At 39.3% G+C, this 16,610-nt stretch overlaps 1 protein-coding gene across 2 annotated transcripts in view; it reads right to left on the bottom strand.

The window, feature by feature from the left end:
* Positions 1-16,610, bottom strand: part of MAP2K5 (mitogen-activated protein kinase kinase 5) — a 264,174-nt gene that overhangs the window by 32,313 nt on the left and 215,251 nt on the right. For both annotated transcript variants that reach the window (XM_025390594.1, XM_025390595.1), the window contains 2 exons: positions 5,577-5,638; positions 2,530-2,575 (listed from right to left, as the gene is read on the bottom strand). In XM_025390594.1, coding sequence (XP_025246379.1) covers positions 2,530-2,575; positions 5,577-5,638 — 108 coding nt within the window. The remainder of the gene's footprint in view (positions 1-2,529; positions 2,576-5,576; positions 5,639-16,610) is intronic.

Raw genomic sequence — 16,610 nt, 5'->3', positions numbered from 1 at the left:
TGGAGGGCATAAAATAACTAAACAACTAAATGAGTTCTAACAACGAGATTTAAATGGTCTCCAAATTCCAACCTTGAGTTTTACACTCATCTTTAAGACTCACATGGTCAAAAACTGCCAAGATGATGATTTTATGACTCGATAAGGGCTATTCTGGTATAAACAGTGACCCTACCACCTAAGTGTCCACTCTGCATTGCCTAGACCCAGGAGTAAGGGTGATCTGGCCCACCAGTCCTATATTCTGATTTACTTAGGCTGGGATTTGCTGTGTTCGCTGGTCAAGGTCACATCTGGAGTTCATATAAGAGTTCCCAAATAGTGAATTTATAACTTCCAGTATTTCCAGCTGCCCATCTCTAATTTTCTTTCTTTGATTTGGAAATGGAGGCCTACAGGGAAACCTTGACAATCCTGCAGACCTCACATCTGAAGCGGCCCATGCAGCCCATGCTGGTACCCTGCTGGCTGGAGTAACCGTGCTTGGGAGATAAACTGCTCTTTTTGTGAAAGGCACAGGCCCCCACCCAGAGTGACAAATGGGCTCTACAGTTCATGCATTCCAGAGGAGGCTCTCGGCTTCCAGATGGGAGCACCATCAAATAGGTTGTAGGCGGGGGAGAAAAGGAAAAATTAAAGCCATTAATATGCTGGAAGGAATAAAGAGGCTGGTTCCTTAAGATTGGGCCCCAGGATGTGGCTCAGGTTCCTTAAGACAAAAGAAAACCCACTTTCTTTCCCATCCCCTATTGGGCCCAGTTTTTGCCCAAAGTCCAGGCAGGGCTCACTCTCTGACCACAGCAGCTTCACATATAGTCTATTGTTCCTTGCCTCCTCACTGAGCCCTGCCAAAGCAGTGGTGCCTCACCACTGCTATACCTCTGGGAATGCATTCATTTAAAATCAAACAGTGAGCAGTACTAGAAATAATGTTAAATTAAGTATGGAATGGTGCTTCCTGTGACTACATTTTTCATTGTATTTTATTGATTTATTGATATTTATTAATTAAAAATGTGGGACAGCACACAACAGGGTGTAGAGTTGTAAAGAGATATATCTAAATACCTATGTTCTCTCTCTCTCACACACACACACACACACACACACACACACACACACATAGCACTTGCTTTCAAGGCACTGAAAGTACTCACCCTTTAGCCTTGTCTTTATGATGTGCCACCCTGGAGTGGTGTTCCTTACCAATATATACATCCATATACATTTATGGGTATATGTGTGATCTGCAGATGTTTTATTTATAAGTGGCCAACTCATTGCAGCATTGAAACATGCATTTACAAACAAATATCTGTTTTATGAAATGTTATTCCTTTGTTTTAATAGCTGAGCTATCCAGCCATAGCACAATAATACACAAGGTAAATGGGTCTCCATCTCTAGAACCTGTTCCAAGCTTTCTCAAATGTGACTAACTGCAAGAATTTTCCAACCATCAAAGAGACCAAAAAAAGAGACCAGTTTATTCTAGATATGAAACCTGCAGAGTTATAAATTGCAGAGGTTTTTAGGGGTGATCTTTAACTTGAAACTACCCTGAAAACTGAGATTTTGCTCTAGGGAACACAAAGGAGGAAAGTACCTTCCTGAAAAGCATTCATGATGCAAAAAGGAAACGTATTGTTATTTTACATTCAAGGATGAAATCCATATTATACAGAAGTTGGGGCACTGAAACTGTTTATTAGGTTGGAATACAAAGGATGAAAACCTCTGAACTGGTATCTGTAAAATGTGTATTATTTAAAGAAAGTGAAAGAAAATTGGTAGGAATTTGCTCTGACTGTAGAAATCTAAAGGCAGGGAATGGTATGCAAAACATTAGACAGAACAGACTATAATTATTATTTACTAATGCTCGATCCTAACGTTATTCTAACAGCTTGTGCATTGTCAAATCAACAATCTGCACTAAATAAATGACCATTTGGGAATTGTTAGGAGCATCTCTGTTCCTCTCCCTGCTTGACTAAAAACTGTCATTTGCAATCAAAGAAAGCTGCCTTGGAGCTGAGAACACAGCACTGGCAGCCTTGTAGCTGTCTCTTTCTGAGGAAAGACCAAAGATTCACATTAACTTGATCTTTTGCAGCCAGTCTGATTTCATTCTACATGAATCTAAGAGGACTCCATGCCACATTCAGAAATTTTTTGCAGAATTGCACTAAAAACTTATTGCACTGATGATCTTCTGTTACCAATCCTCTGAATTCTAAAAGGTTCAATAGCAAATGAGGATAAAGAGTAACCTACATTAAGTTTGTGACCCTTGATGAGGCAAATGAAAAGAGTTCTGCATTAACTTTCAAAAAGGTGGTGGGTTTTTAAAAAGTAAAAACTATTATCTGAGGATATGAGCTTCAAAAACATCTACCCAAATGAAGTAAATAATGTTGCCTTTTCAGAGCCTATGGCTGTTTTAAATTCCATTCTGGACTTTTACACAGAATGTTAAACATAAATATATAACTGAGAATTCTAATGTAACTAAAAAAATACACTTACCATCAATTCTTCAGGTGCTGGCCTTTCTTTTGGCTGTTTTCGCATACTATAGTGGAGAGAAAAAAACTGCTCATATTATCTGTGTCATTTGTATATTTTTGCTGTAATTTCTACCCATGGCTATTTGTACTGGAATTTGAATGTTTTCAAATTCATCATGTTCAATTCTCGGCCAAAGTATTAGCATATATTCCCTTTCTTTTATTTTTGTCTTTACTTAATCACATTTCTGGGGGACATTATGAGTAAGAAACAAAAAGTTTTTTTCTTACTTTTTCACTTAAAAAATATTTTGCAACACAATAAAGAATGAATTTAAACTAAATGTATCCTAATTCTACTTTTGAAGTTAATGTGAAAAAAGCAGCAATATTCTCTTATTGACTCAATTATCAATTTATTTCAAACTTAAATTTACGGAATAACCTTTTTTTTTTTTTGGTAATTGGGATAAGACAGTAAGGAAAGAAACATGACTGTAGAGTCAAATGAGAATACATCTCATTCTTTCACTATTACTCCAAATGACAAGAAGTATATAAAACAGGTCAGGAATCTAGATAATGCTACAAAATTACAAGTGGCTTGCTGTAGATTATCTTGACTTGCATTTGTTTTGGCAACAAGGCAAGTTGATAATTCATTAAACCACTGTGGGACAGCTAAATTTGTTTAAGCTGCTTAAAGAATCACATTCTTCATACAAAATATTTGTTTTCCATGCATTAGATATAATTAGTAGCTGTAACATGTACTTAGCTATGTGATGAAGCACTCACACATGGGATGAAGGTGACTGGGCAGCTGCCTACTTGATGACTGTATCTGTTCTAAACTCAGAGTGTCCATGGGATAAAGTCATGAAAAGAGATTGCTGCTTCTATCACTTGGAAAAATCACACAGATGCTTTTTTCTTTATATAAGGCATTCTTCTAACAAGCAAGAAGAAAACTCTTCACATAATCTCTGCATTTGCTGACAATACCTTTTTAAAAACAGATTTAATGATCATTTGGTAAACAAGAATCGGAGTTATGAACCATTAATAACATCGAGGACATTTGCCTTCCCTATAAATAACCATATGCACCTCTCAAATACTGCATCCATTAGCAACTAATTCAAGCTGTCTCGCCAGTGGAGTTGGTAACAGTCCTAATCTGACATTCCAAAGTAGCTGTATCTCTTGGGAAAACAAGGCTATTACCCACTATCATTTCTGTTTCGGCTTGACATCTGTGGAAATTTGAATACAGGTTATCCCTCCCTCTGTCTCCATAAAACTTTTAAATAATAGCTGATTAATTTTTTGGACAGGAGGGAGGTGAAGCCTTATCCACTTTTCTCCCTGCTGCTCAGACCAGCCCCACCCCCAGGTTGGTCTCAGACCACACAGCGAGATAAGATTAGCGCTGCGATCCTGTCACAGATCCAACATCTCCTCCAGAGCAGAGAGGGTGATGCCCAAACCAGGCGCTCCAGGCAGTAGAGGAATCGCATGGTTTGTGTTTCAATTTTTGCATTTCAAAATGAGGCATTACCATGTGTAAAACACAAGGTACACATTACCATGTGTTTTAGGAATTCCATGTAAAGGAAATTAAGAGGGATATATATTTCTGGGTAACGGTTCTAACATCATTAAGGAGCTTTAAAACAGCTCAGGATTCCAGTGTTTAATCAATATGTATGCTTTTTTCCCAACATGGCATGCTTTGGAAATACAATGTTTTCAGAGTAAAAATAGTCTTTAAAAGCTACACTATATTATATAAGTATTTTAAATAAATAGAAACAGTGTTAATAAAATTTTTTTTAATTGGGGAGAAAAATTTCTTCCCCACATATATTTTCTATGGAATATAAACTGTATGAGACATTTTTATTAAGAGGTAACATGTTACACTTAGTCAAAAAGGTGATAAAGCTTGACATTTATATTAAGGAATATTTCTTGGTTTCCCTTTAGCGTAATCATCAGACGGATCATGGTGGGAGGGGAAGGGGATGGCGCACAATGATTTTGGTTAGCAAGAATCCTGATAGCATTACTTTGCCACACCACAGAAACAAGGGTTTCTTTCGGTGGGGTCTGCCCATTCATTTTCCAGCAGTGGACATGACTCTGGGAGAATGAGGACTTTGGTGAAGGAGGGAAAGAAGACCAACGTAGTTAAGAAGGAGTTGCGGTTGGTTTTGTCTCCTGCTTTGAGGACGATGATTCCTATGTTCCTGAATTCCTCCTCTCTCCTGGGAAATTTCTCTGTGCTGGAGTGAGGGAGAGGGCAGGGGAATACCTTGGCCTCCCAAGGTCATATCAGTCCTGCAGGACGAGGGAAGAGGGAAATGATGGTGAAGGGGTAATAAAAGAAAGATGTGGTCTGCTAGGAGGAAAAAGGCAGAAGGCTGGCAAAGAATCTCCTTGGCAATAAAATGCTTGTTTCTCCAGGTATAAAATGACAAGGAGTTGCCTAGAGGCTCTGAGGGCCCCTGTGGCTCTTCTCAGTTCTTTAAGGGTTAAAGTGGGCTGAACTGTTTTCATAGTCTTCTAAATGTCAAATTTCATGAAATGGGACCCCAGTATTGTATTTAAAATACAACCAAAGATAAAAGTTATTTACTGAAAATCCGATGAATTAATAAACTATGCTGCTTCCACTAAGTGACAGACAGTTTTATGGGTAACTTGAGGTTACATTAATAAAAATAAGCTTTGTATGTCTGTTCAATAGGGGCTATAAAATTGTGTATTTCTTTTTTTTAAAAAAGGATGGCAACAGTATCTGTGCTTAAAGAAGTATCTTGACTTTCAGCAGTTTATTAAATCAGGAAAAAGGTTCTGAAGTATGCTTATGACCCTTTGTGTAAATAACGTTTACATAATTTGAACAATTTCTTCAGCTTTGCCGCCCCATCTGCCCAAGGCCCCCAAGTCCCTCCTGTCTCCAAAAGGAAGCAGGGAGAGCCATAAGGTCTCACGGAGCTGCCGAGTTAATGGCATGTATCATTTACATTGAGGGCATGGCATGTTTGTAAACGGGCTCACCACTGAGTGATGAAATGTACAAACGGCTCCGAGAACTCTCCAACTGGAAGGACGGGCGAATCCTGGGATGGAGGAAAAACATGTCACCAAAAGTCACAACAGTTCCTTCTCTTTCTTTATATTCCCCATCCACCCATGTGAAGGAGCAGTGTAAAGATGAATACAATGAAAATAAGGCCTCACTCAATTAAAAAGACTGTCTTTACCCTATTCCACACATTTAGGTAAAAATGCCAAATTTTAACCCACACATATTTTACAATGGTGAGAAACATGAGAGCTGAGAGAGAGGGGAGGTGAAAAAAGGACAATGATAGCCACAGGGTAGGAGAGAAGGTAGGGAAAGTGTAAATGAGAAATTAATGATTATTTAAGTAACACACAAACGGTCTTGTAATTAACAAAGAGCTGTGAAATTATTCTTGTGTTGACCTTTGTTTCTTTTACTGGATTTGCTATTTATTTACACTTTCCTTTTTACTTACATTTATTTGTATATTCAACTGCCCTTTACTGTTTGCCCCTAATAGAATAATTTGGATCAGATTTTTTTTTTTTTTTTTTTTTTTTACTTTAATAGAAAGGCTTTTATAGGGAAAGCTGTTTCCTGAAAAGGAATTTCAGCCTATTTGCCAGTCTAGGCAGCCTCCTCATATGAGAAAGCCAGTGAATTAAGGATACAATGAAAAACTCCCAACTTGACCACCAACCAAAACTGGGATGGAGGTGGGAGTCAGTCAAAAAAGCAGAAAACCACACAGCAACAGACCACCACCACCACACGACACAGAGAGCAAACCTCATTACCGTTTGCAAAGGAAGGCTTTAAGAATTTAGGAGTTTTTCCAAGAATGACAGAGAGCGCCACTGTGTTTATAGTGTAACAGCTCAGGATGTAATGAAATTACACTGCAGAGTACTTTAACAGTCATCTCATTAGACCTACAGTTGGAACAAGAGAGCCACATAAAGTAGGCAGCTGCAAATGACTCCATTCTCATCTATTCTCATTTGCTATTAAAAATACCTTTCGGCGGCTTTTTTCCTCCCTGACATCCCTACACAAAGTGCCCTGCAAAGTATGATACATGCACCTATTTAAATTAACAAAGGAATGACTTATTTTAATCTCACTGTGCTTTGGAGTGCTTTGGCCATTTGGATGAGCAATATATCATTACATACAACCTTCCAGCGCTGCAGGCAAGAAACTCAGAGCATGCAGCATTTGGTGGGAGCCAAACAATTTCTCTAGCACACAACTGTGTCAAATGCATGCATGTATTCATTATTGAGAACGAGAGGAAATAGCTTTGATGTAGTGGAAAAAAGAAGATGATAAAAGCACCTCTGCAATATGCGTGTCATTATCAATGGTGGCAGATAGATACAATTGCACAGCCTCCTATGTGATTAGTAAATATACATATAATTGCTGTGGCCAATTATCAGAAAAATGAGATCGGTAATTACAAGACAGAAAATTAACTAGAACTCTTATTAAGGCTTTGTTTCCAATTCAAACAATTGGAAACTGCTGGATAATACAATTAAATCAAAGGAACTAAGGGGGTCAAGGCAGCCAAAAAACAAAACAAAAAACAAAACAAAAAACAAATAACAAAAAAACCCAAAGAGGCTATAAGAGAAGAAACATGAACAAAATGTTTCTTGGTTTTTGCATATCTGTCTTCTTTGAATTTAATCTATTCATGCAGAAGAAGGGATGGTTAGTAATTCTAAAATTAAAATTCTCATCAGTAGAGAAAGGCTAAGAGGAAAACAAAGGAAAAATGGGAGTGAAATAAAATCTTGCCAAGTTCAAAGGATTACATGCAGGCATTACATAGAGAGGACATGAAAAACGGGGGTGGATGTGTGGCTGATGAAACAGTCCACTCAAAAGAAACAAGACACGAAATAGCATGACAAGTCCTCAATAAAGGTATATAAAATGGCCACAGAAGTCCCATCGGTTTGAAGAGCAAAAATAAAACATGATATCAATTTCAGCTGCAGCCTGTTTTAGGAAAGCCATATATATCACCAAGCCTGTAAGATTCTACAAGGCCCAGTTCAAGAAATGACATTTTACTGTCTCAAAAACCATTAGTAAAAAGATAGTTCAAAGTCTGAGGTGTAAAAATTATGGACTCTGATCAGTGAGGAAGCTTCTCTAAGTCATCGTTTCATGGATTTCTTTTAAGGGTGTAGTACTGAAAGTACCTGAGTAGTAGTTGCTCTAAAATGCAATATTTAGGAAAATAAAAGCCTGCTATCTTAATGTGGTTCCATATTTACCAAGATGGTTAAAATTCTGGACTGGCTTTCTATAAAGATCTGGTATAAAACATGATGCTAATGTGGGCCTCTTCTCAAAGTATGATATCAAAAGTAAATTAATGAATTATAGACTAGCAACATGATGAAGAAGTCATGTAAAAACGGATGAGAAACAAAATGAGGAAATGTGACATTTTGCATGGGTAGTTAATTTTATTTAAGACCTGATATTGTAGCCTGTTAAGTTCCTCATATTATAAAACTAAGGAACATTGGGTGGTACCCATGAATAATTTATTTCACTTCCTAAAATGCCAGCCCAAATCGACTTTGCAGAACCACAGCGAGTGGATTCTCATCTCAGTGGTGCCTGGAAAGAATCACTCATTAAAGATGTGGGGGAAATTCTAATCTCACACGCACAATGCCAGATATTTATTTTTGTTTTAAAATCCATGTCTCCTGCATCCCTCAAGGGAGAATCTTCTGAGATGCAGAAGACGGACTGGTAGGGGGATGGTGAGAATGCCACACATAAACACTGGGCAAAGGCACTTTCTGAGAGTCTCCAACTCCACACAAGTATGAAGGCTGTTAACACTCCAAAGGAAAGCAAATGAATATACCTGAGAGTGTCCTCTGCACTGCAGGACTTGACAGTATACTTTTCTCTTTTTAAAGCAAATACAATTACAAAGTTAGTTTTGATCAGGATGTGAAAGATCTCCAAGAACCTGCCTATTTTGTTATCTAATTCAAACATGTCAGGAGGGAGGCATACAGTAAATATGCGCTCCGGTTTCACTGTAGCTCACAGGAAGGGAAAGTACCTAGTCATCGGAGGGGTTCAGAGACTCTAGTAAAGCAGTTGCTGCTACATCCCAAAAATGCCCTTTATGAAATATGGGTTCTGGCAAGATGGAGAAATATATTTCAAAAATTTAAATGTGGGTTGAAGAAGCAGTTACACTGAATTCTCAATACTGGCTGACACTGACTCTAAATTGTTAATGAAAGTCACTCTCTTTAAGACCTTGGGTGCCATACTTCACCCAAAGGGCTTTTTTTTCAGATGCTTTTCCATTGAACTTCTAAGCACAGAGGTATAGAACGAAGCAGTGGACACAACCTTAACCAAAAGCCTCAATCTGAGAGTCTAGTCTCAAATCAACTTTAGAGTTCTGCTGAAGTGACACAAGCTGGTTCTTGTTATCAAGCAGGCAACTGTTACATAAAAACAGCTGCCATAAACCATTTTAGTAAGCAATTCTGGTCATCAAGGAGGACAGTCTCCAAGTCTCCGAGGTTTCAGTAACTACCTGGTCAGCCCCTTTTGCTAAACAACTGGAACGCAAGCATGCAGCACGCTAAAGAACAGCGAAGGACAATAGGAAAAAGTTTGAGCGATGCCTTTGCCTTGTGAATAATGAACAGTTCAAGGAGGTCAACCCATTACAACTGAAACTGATTAATTATTAATTATGCACAATCTATGAGCAAAAGGACAAGTTCAGAATGCTTAATGTATGTTAACTTCAACTGGACTCTCTCTGGGTATTTTGTTATTAGCACTTGTCAGCAAGGTACTCAGGCATAAAAAAAGGCAAGTAGCAGAAAATGTGTGTGTGTGTGTGTGTGTGTGTGTGTGTGTGTGTACCTGCACACTCAAAGAGCTGGTGGAGGAGACAAGGCAGGAAGAGGTCCAATTCCAACCACAGCTGCTGCTAGTTCACTTACAGAGTAAGTGTGCCAATAAGTATATTCAGTGACCTTGAAAGCAGGCAGATAAGCTGGATATTCCAAACACAGAAATCATCAATGAGAAAAATGCTTTCAATATTCAAGGAATATTCTTTTTTTAAACTATAACGTATCTTGGCTTTAGAATAATCTGTGTTATTAATCTACCCTCCACCCTGCAACTCCCCACCCCCACACAAGTGCATGTAAAACTGGTAAAATCTGAATAAGATCAGTGGTTTGTGTCTTGTATCTACGACAATTTTCTATCTACAGTATAGATACTGTACTATACTTTTTTTTTTTTCAGATGGAGCCTCGCTCTGTCACCAGGCTGGAGTGCAGTGGCACGATCTCGGCTCACTGCAACCTCTGCCTCCTGGGTTCAAGCGATTCTCCTGCCTTAGCCTCCTGAGTAGCTGGGACTACAGGCGTGTGCCACCACGCCCAGCTAATTTTTGTATTTTTAGTAGAAACGGGGTTTCACCATGTTGGCCAGAACGATCTCCATCTCTTGACCTCGTGATCCACTGGCCTCGGCCTCCCAAAGCGCTGGGGTTACAGGCGTGAGCCACCGTGCCCAGTCGATACTGTACTATACTTACGAGGTGTTACTGTTGAGGCAAACTGGGTGGAAGGTACATAGGATCTCTCAGTATTATTTCTTACAACTGCATGTAAATCTAAAAATTATGTCAAAATACAAAGTTTAAAAAGAAAAGGTAAGGGACAGGGACTATTTTTAAACAATTAGATGAGGCCTAGATTCTTAGTAGAACTCTGCTTTGTATAAGGGAGAACGCTGGCATAAATACTCAACTGGAAAAAAGTTAAGGGCCCTTTGCTTAAAAAAATATTCCTGAGGACTATATTTTTGCCTGTAATTCATAATTAAAGGTGACAGTGGGACCTGACAATAATGTGGTGATTAATTCAGACACTGATAAGGCATAACATAAAATACTGTGTAAAAATGATACAATCATTCATTATTCATTCATTCATTCAACAGCTTTTGTGGGCATCTACCATGTGGAATGCAATGAGCCTGGCATTGTGGAATCGCTGATACTTAATCCATATCCCCAAAGAATCTGTGTATTGTTCTGAGGGATAAGATGTGCACTCCTAATAACCAGCCCTGCAGGATGGAGGAAGTGGCCACATAAGAGTGCCAAAGCTGGGCACTCAGGATGAACAGGGGGGCACTGAGGTTTTGGTTCAGTTTGACTGGTAGAAGTGAGTTCACAAACGAGGGTCATGGGGAGTAAAGTAAGAGAGTCTGCAGCATGTGAGATACCTTATTTGCTCCCCTACTTTCTTCTTTCCTCTCTCCCAGACAGCACCTGAGGGTGGGAGGGACCTTGAATGTTGTAGTCTGGGTCCTGTTCCCTTCTCCTTATACAAAACAGACATTCCTTCAGACCTTATGCATACTGGCAGTAAAGCAAAGGAAGACAGGACAGCTTCTCAAAAATCGCAAGGCATTGGCTGCACTGGTGAATTCTGAGGTCAGTTGTACTGTGGTTGGATTAAACCAGCATGGCAAATTAAATGAAACATGGCCAGCCCTCTAACTTTTTTTAATAGCCCACTTCTAGACTTTGGTGTCAAGCCACCAAGCCAACAGGTGTTCAACATCAGAAAATCATCTGTAGTCTGACCAATATTGAGAGTCATGCTCTATATTTTAAAAGTAAATCTTTTAATTCATGTCTGACGTTCCTTTGGCCTGGCCCAACAATGTCTACTCTTAGGCACTGGGATTCATACTAATTGGCAAAGCTCTGTTGGATCACTGCATTCTATCCTCAGTGCTGGGATCAAAGATCATTTGTAATTCTAGGGGCTTCATGCCCGGCAGGATAGCGTTTTGCCTGTCAGATCCCAAATTGGTTTCTGATCCTCCACTGTTCACTGCCTTAGAGTAGCATCTTTATGAGACAACTGGCAGAACCCATAGGGCAAATCTGTACTTGCCTGGGGAGAAAACCGAGTTTGTTTTTAAAAAAGAAAAAATCTAAAAAACAAAAAAATGAAAACAACTGGACCCTCACCTCTAAGGATCTTCATAGAAGCTAATCTTCAAACCAAAAACGACCTGTCCAAGGTGTACACTAATGTGAGATTCTGGGAAATCAGCTACATTTTCATATTTTAAAGGTCCTCAGTGTTCATATCTGTACATACCTGCTGTAACAGAATGTAGACGGGGGGAGAGAAAAGCAGTCACATGTTATCAGAAGGAGAAAGGTGGGAAAGAGATGTATAGGTGCTCCTGGTCTGAGAATGAGTCTCGCTCAGAGTGAGTAGCCATAACTACATAGCAGATTGTATGAATTCAATCAATGCTTGTTAAAACATTGAGTTTATTTTAAAATGTGGCCACTCCATGAAGGAACAATCAGCATTTTGACTCTAAGTGTATTTTTGATTTCATGATGCAGACAGAACTGACCTACTTCTCGGGGTGTTATGAGGGAAAACATCAGGGTGAAAGCAAGGCTTTGAACTTAGGAAGGCTGGCAGATGACATGCCAGAGAAGAAAGCCTCCAACCCTGCTCAGCTGGAGAACAGAAAGCCCGCCTTTTACTCATCCCACTCCACATCAAGTCTTGAGCAGAGAAAGTGAAAGATGATTCAATTTCCACACTGGGTCACCCCATGCTCTGGGCTGCCAGGTGTGACAAATTACATATGTGGGCATTTTGGTGTGAAGTTCTGTCCACTGGGTCTGGGCTGACAGTAGCAGCTCATTTAACTTGTCTCAGATGGGCCTGGAACCATGGGGTAAAGGCCTGAATTTTTGCCACTGAAAGGCCCATCCTATCCATAAACCCTTCAATCAAGGAGAACCAGCTGTTAGCCAAGTGAACATCACTACCAGATGGCTTATAAAAAACAAAATATAAACGAACAGGTCTAAAGGAATCTGTCTCTGGGTAACTGAAATTTGAGATTATAGAGATTTTTTTCCTATTTTCTTTTTCTCCTTAATGTGTTTTGGAAGTTCTTCAGTATTGGGATAAAAGAGAAGAGAAATGATCTTTGTCATTATTTGTCAAAATGGACTCTTCATTTAGTCTGCTTGTGTTTTTTTTTGGTCATTTAAAAGATTTATATTTACTTAGAAATGTTGTAAACATATGGTAAAGATCTTAGTGTTTTATAACATTTCTTGAAAATAGGTGAGTGGAGAAACGGAAAACAGATTAATCTTTTAAACTGTATTTATAATTGCTTCCTTTCCAAAGCCAATGAACATCTTTTTTCTCTTTTTATTTTAGGTCTCTTTTTGGTCATCAGCCATAGTGCACAGCATTTTTTAGAGGTGCCTACAGGAACAGTACACACATACTCACACACTAACATCCACATACATCTCCCTTTTCAGTGGTTTAGTCAGAGCAGCAAAAAACGTACTTGTCTCATACCGAAGGGATTTCATTTACAAAAGTAAAACCTGTTATTGTCCTCTTTCTCTGCAGCCTCCCAGTGCATTTCTACTGCTTTTCATAAAACACTGCTGCAAATAATCAAGCATGACCACTGACATCCACAAGATTGAGTTTTAGGAACCATTAAATGAGCTCACCCTCATGGGAAGTCTCCTGCTCAGGCTGGTCTAAAGGTAATTATTCAGCAATTCCTACCTGTGCTTTTACCTTGTTCCTGTATAGTGTTTGAATTTCATACACTGGTCAGGTCAACTTTTTTCCTCAAGAAAAGTCCAGCTATACATGTTTGATCCAGTACCTAAATTAGAATGTTAATATACACACTGGCATTTCACCTGGTTCTACAGAAGTGCTGATTAAAAGCAGTCTAAAAGGCAGATCATAAACTATATTAAAAACAAAAGAGAAAAATCTAGGAGAGAAAAAAACCCTTAATAGGTACCCAAATGAAAAAAAAAATTGATCTTTTCATAGATAAAGAGTTAAGATGGAAACATCTGAACCACATCCACACACTGTTGAAGTACAAGAACCTGGCAGGTCCGTGTCCCGAAAAACCAGCAAGCCATAACACTATCAAGTCAGCCTCTGAGAACTCACTGTAAATCCAAAGTCCACATCACCATACTGTATGTCCTCCTGAATGTTCACTCGACTGTTAGTTAAAATAATTACTACCATTTGCCACCTGCACTGCCAGCTACAGATAAGGGGGGAAACAGAACTACCAGTGGCTGCATGTATGAGTGTTGGCTGTATTTGTCTACACATTTTTAAACAAATTCAAAGGCTGCTTCAGCTTCAATTCAAAGGCTGAGAATTATACATGAAACTGTGCATACAATAGACAGACAGAAGGGAATTTAAAGCTGGTTTAAGGAGACACTACACCAGTTTAAAATTAGTTACTATGAGGGGAACAAAGGGAAAGAGGGAGGGAGGGAAGAAGAGGAAATGAAAAAAATAGAACTACATACTGTGAAATGAACAAGTTCAGTTAGAATGTTCATCAGGATTTGGAAAATCATAATGCCATCTGCTACTCTGGACCTCAAAACATCAGGGATCTCGTGGGCCCAGACGTTTCCATTTCCAGGAGGAAGGAAGGAGCTTACACTCCCTGGAATGCTGCCTCCATTCTGGAATGGAGGCAACACCCCAGCCGACCAGTTTGGAATCTCTTTTGAGAACATTTGTACCGCTCACATACACATTTTCCCTGGTTTAGAGAAAATTAACAGCCGGCAAAACGATTACAGCAACTCGGCAGTGAAGCAGAGCAGTGCCCCCAGCCCAAGCTGCTGGGTAACTGACCCTGGCATCCAACTTGGGCTCAGGGTGTGTAGGTCCCATCATGGTGGATTAAATGAGCATTGTCCTATGGCTGGGTAAGACTTCACAATAGAGCAACACATGTTAAATGACAGCAGCCAAAACTGGCCCCACCAGGCAACTGCCCATTCACAGACCGCTATTCACAGGCCTCCACCACCAAGAAATTAATTCATTAATAATACATCAGGCTTCATGGACGATTCAAAGGAACACAAAGCTACTTGTTCAATGACTGCCTAAAGATGCAGAATTTTTTCTGGTTAAAAAATCCCCACAAATCTAATTGACTTACTAAATCAAAATTATGGGGATGTTTATGATAATATTTGGGTTAGTAAAAAAGAAGAAATGGATGAGGTCTATTGGCTGCATTCACTCAGTGCCACTTGGAAATAATAAAAATACAGATTTTTTTCAGCAAGTTAATAAAATCTAATTTTATATAATTGTGTGTTTAAAAAAAATTTTTTTTTACTTCAAGTGACTTTGTACATCCTTCAGACTATGAAGAAAAAATTTTCTTATAACTTGTTTCTTCTGTAACATTTTGTACTCACTTCTTTCTTACTCCTCCCTTCTGACAACTCATAAATATGAATTAAATATAATTATAAATGAACAGAACATTAACTTTTGGATTACTGCTGTGTTTTGGTAGAATGTTAATGTCATTTCTAAAGAAACAGTTATTACCAATAGAAAAAGTAATTACTAAAGGAATCCTGGCCTTAATACTAACCTATTTTCAATTTTCAAACCAGCCAAACTGAATTAATTTAAACACACTGGACTTTTCAAAGAAGGTATCAGATTTCTAAAGATTGCCTTACATAAAAGAGGAATATCAGTTTTCAGGATCCCAACAATATATTCCCAACAATTTGAAACACAGGTCTAGCTGACAATACCGCTGAAAGGACAGGACCATTGTGTGCATATGGTTGTATTAACTTACTGAGTTTCTAATGCCTCAGTCATTAACTAACACAAGCTGCACGTACCATGAAATCCCACATCACAAAAACCTGTTTGTGGGAGTGGTTAGAGCTAGACACTGTGGTTGGACACTGTGGGTCTGCAGGTCCTGTCTCCCTTTAACCACCTGCAGTTATGTGCTATGACAGGAACAGGTCATCCTTGGGATGCTGGGAATAGGAGGGGGATGGTATTCCTTTTACTTCTTGCTAACTTCAGAAGCCAGAATCATGGTAAAGTCTCTCAGGTAAAAGATGAGTGGATATTAGTTCCTCTGAAGTTGGTTAATCCCATTTTTTTCTTTTTTTTTGAGAGACAGTCTCACTCTGTCATCCAGACTGGAGTACAGTAGCATGATCTTGGCTCACCGGAACCTCCACCTCCCAGGTTCAAGAGATTCTCCCACCTCAGCCTCCCAAGTAGCTGGGACTACAGGCACATGCCACCATGCTTGGCTAATTTTTGTATTTTTTTGTAGAGATGGGGTCTCACCATGTTGCCCACCCTGGTCTTGAACTCCTGAGCTCAAGTGATCTGCCTGCCTTGGTCCCCCAAAGTGCTAGGATTACAGGCGTGAGCCACCACGCCTGGCCTAACCTCACTTTTGAATTTCCAGGAGGTATTACTAGGCAATCATTCTTGCCATCAGCATCCCCCACCCCCCAGCACCAGCTATTTTCATAGCCCAGTGGCTTCTCAGGCACCCTGCCTAGGAATGAGTCATTCTACATGAATGATTTTTTTAAGATAACACATTTAAGGGCCAAACTTATTGTATTTCAATAGAAATCTTTCTAAAAGGATTCACGTTCCTCCACGCCAAATTAAACAGAGTATGCAGAATAGAATTCAATTAACTGAAAGATGTGGGGTCATTCATATGAACAGCAAAACTGAACTGAGTTGCAAAATACCTATGACCTTTGAGCATGTCTGCAGTGCGAAGTTGTCTTCTTTCATAGCTTTATTAAAAACCTCTTCCTTTGATGCCAAAATGTTTAGTGGTCACTTTTTACTTTCTTCAAATCAATGACAGTATAATGTAAGGAGCCTTACCCTTTGATTGTCACTCAGTTTCCTTGTCTGTAAAATAGAGTGTGTGGGGAAAGAATGTGACATGGGGAAACACTGTGTAGACCATAAAGGTTAAGGTAGCCGGGCGCAGTGGCTCACGCCTGTAATCCCAGCACTTTGGGAGGCCGAGGCGGGCGAATCACAAGGTCAGGAGATCGAGACCATCCT

This window comes from Theropithecus gelada, chromosome 7a (assembly GCF_003255815.1).
Source record: "Theropithecus gelada isolate Dixy chromosome 7a, Tgel_1.0, whole genome shotgun sequence".
NCBI classification, from domain to species: Eukaryota; Metazoa; Chordata; class Mammalia; order Primates; family Cercopithecidae; genus Theropithecus; species Theropithecus gelada.
This window is presented reverse-complemented; position numbering and strand designations above follow the sequence as displayed.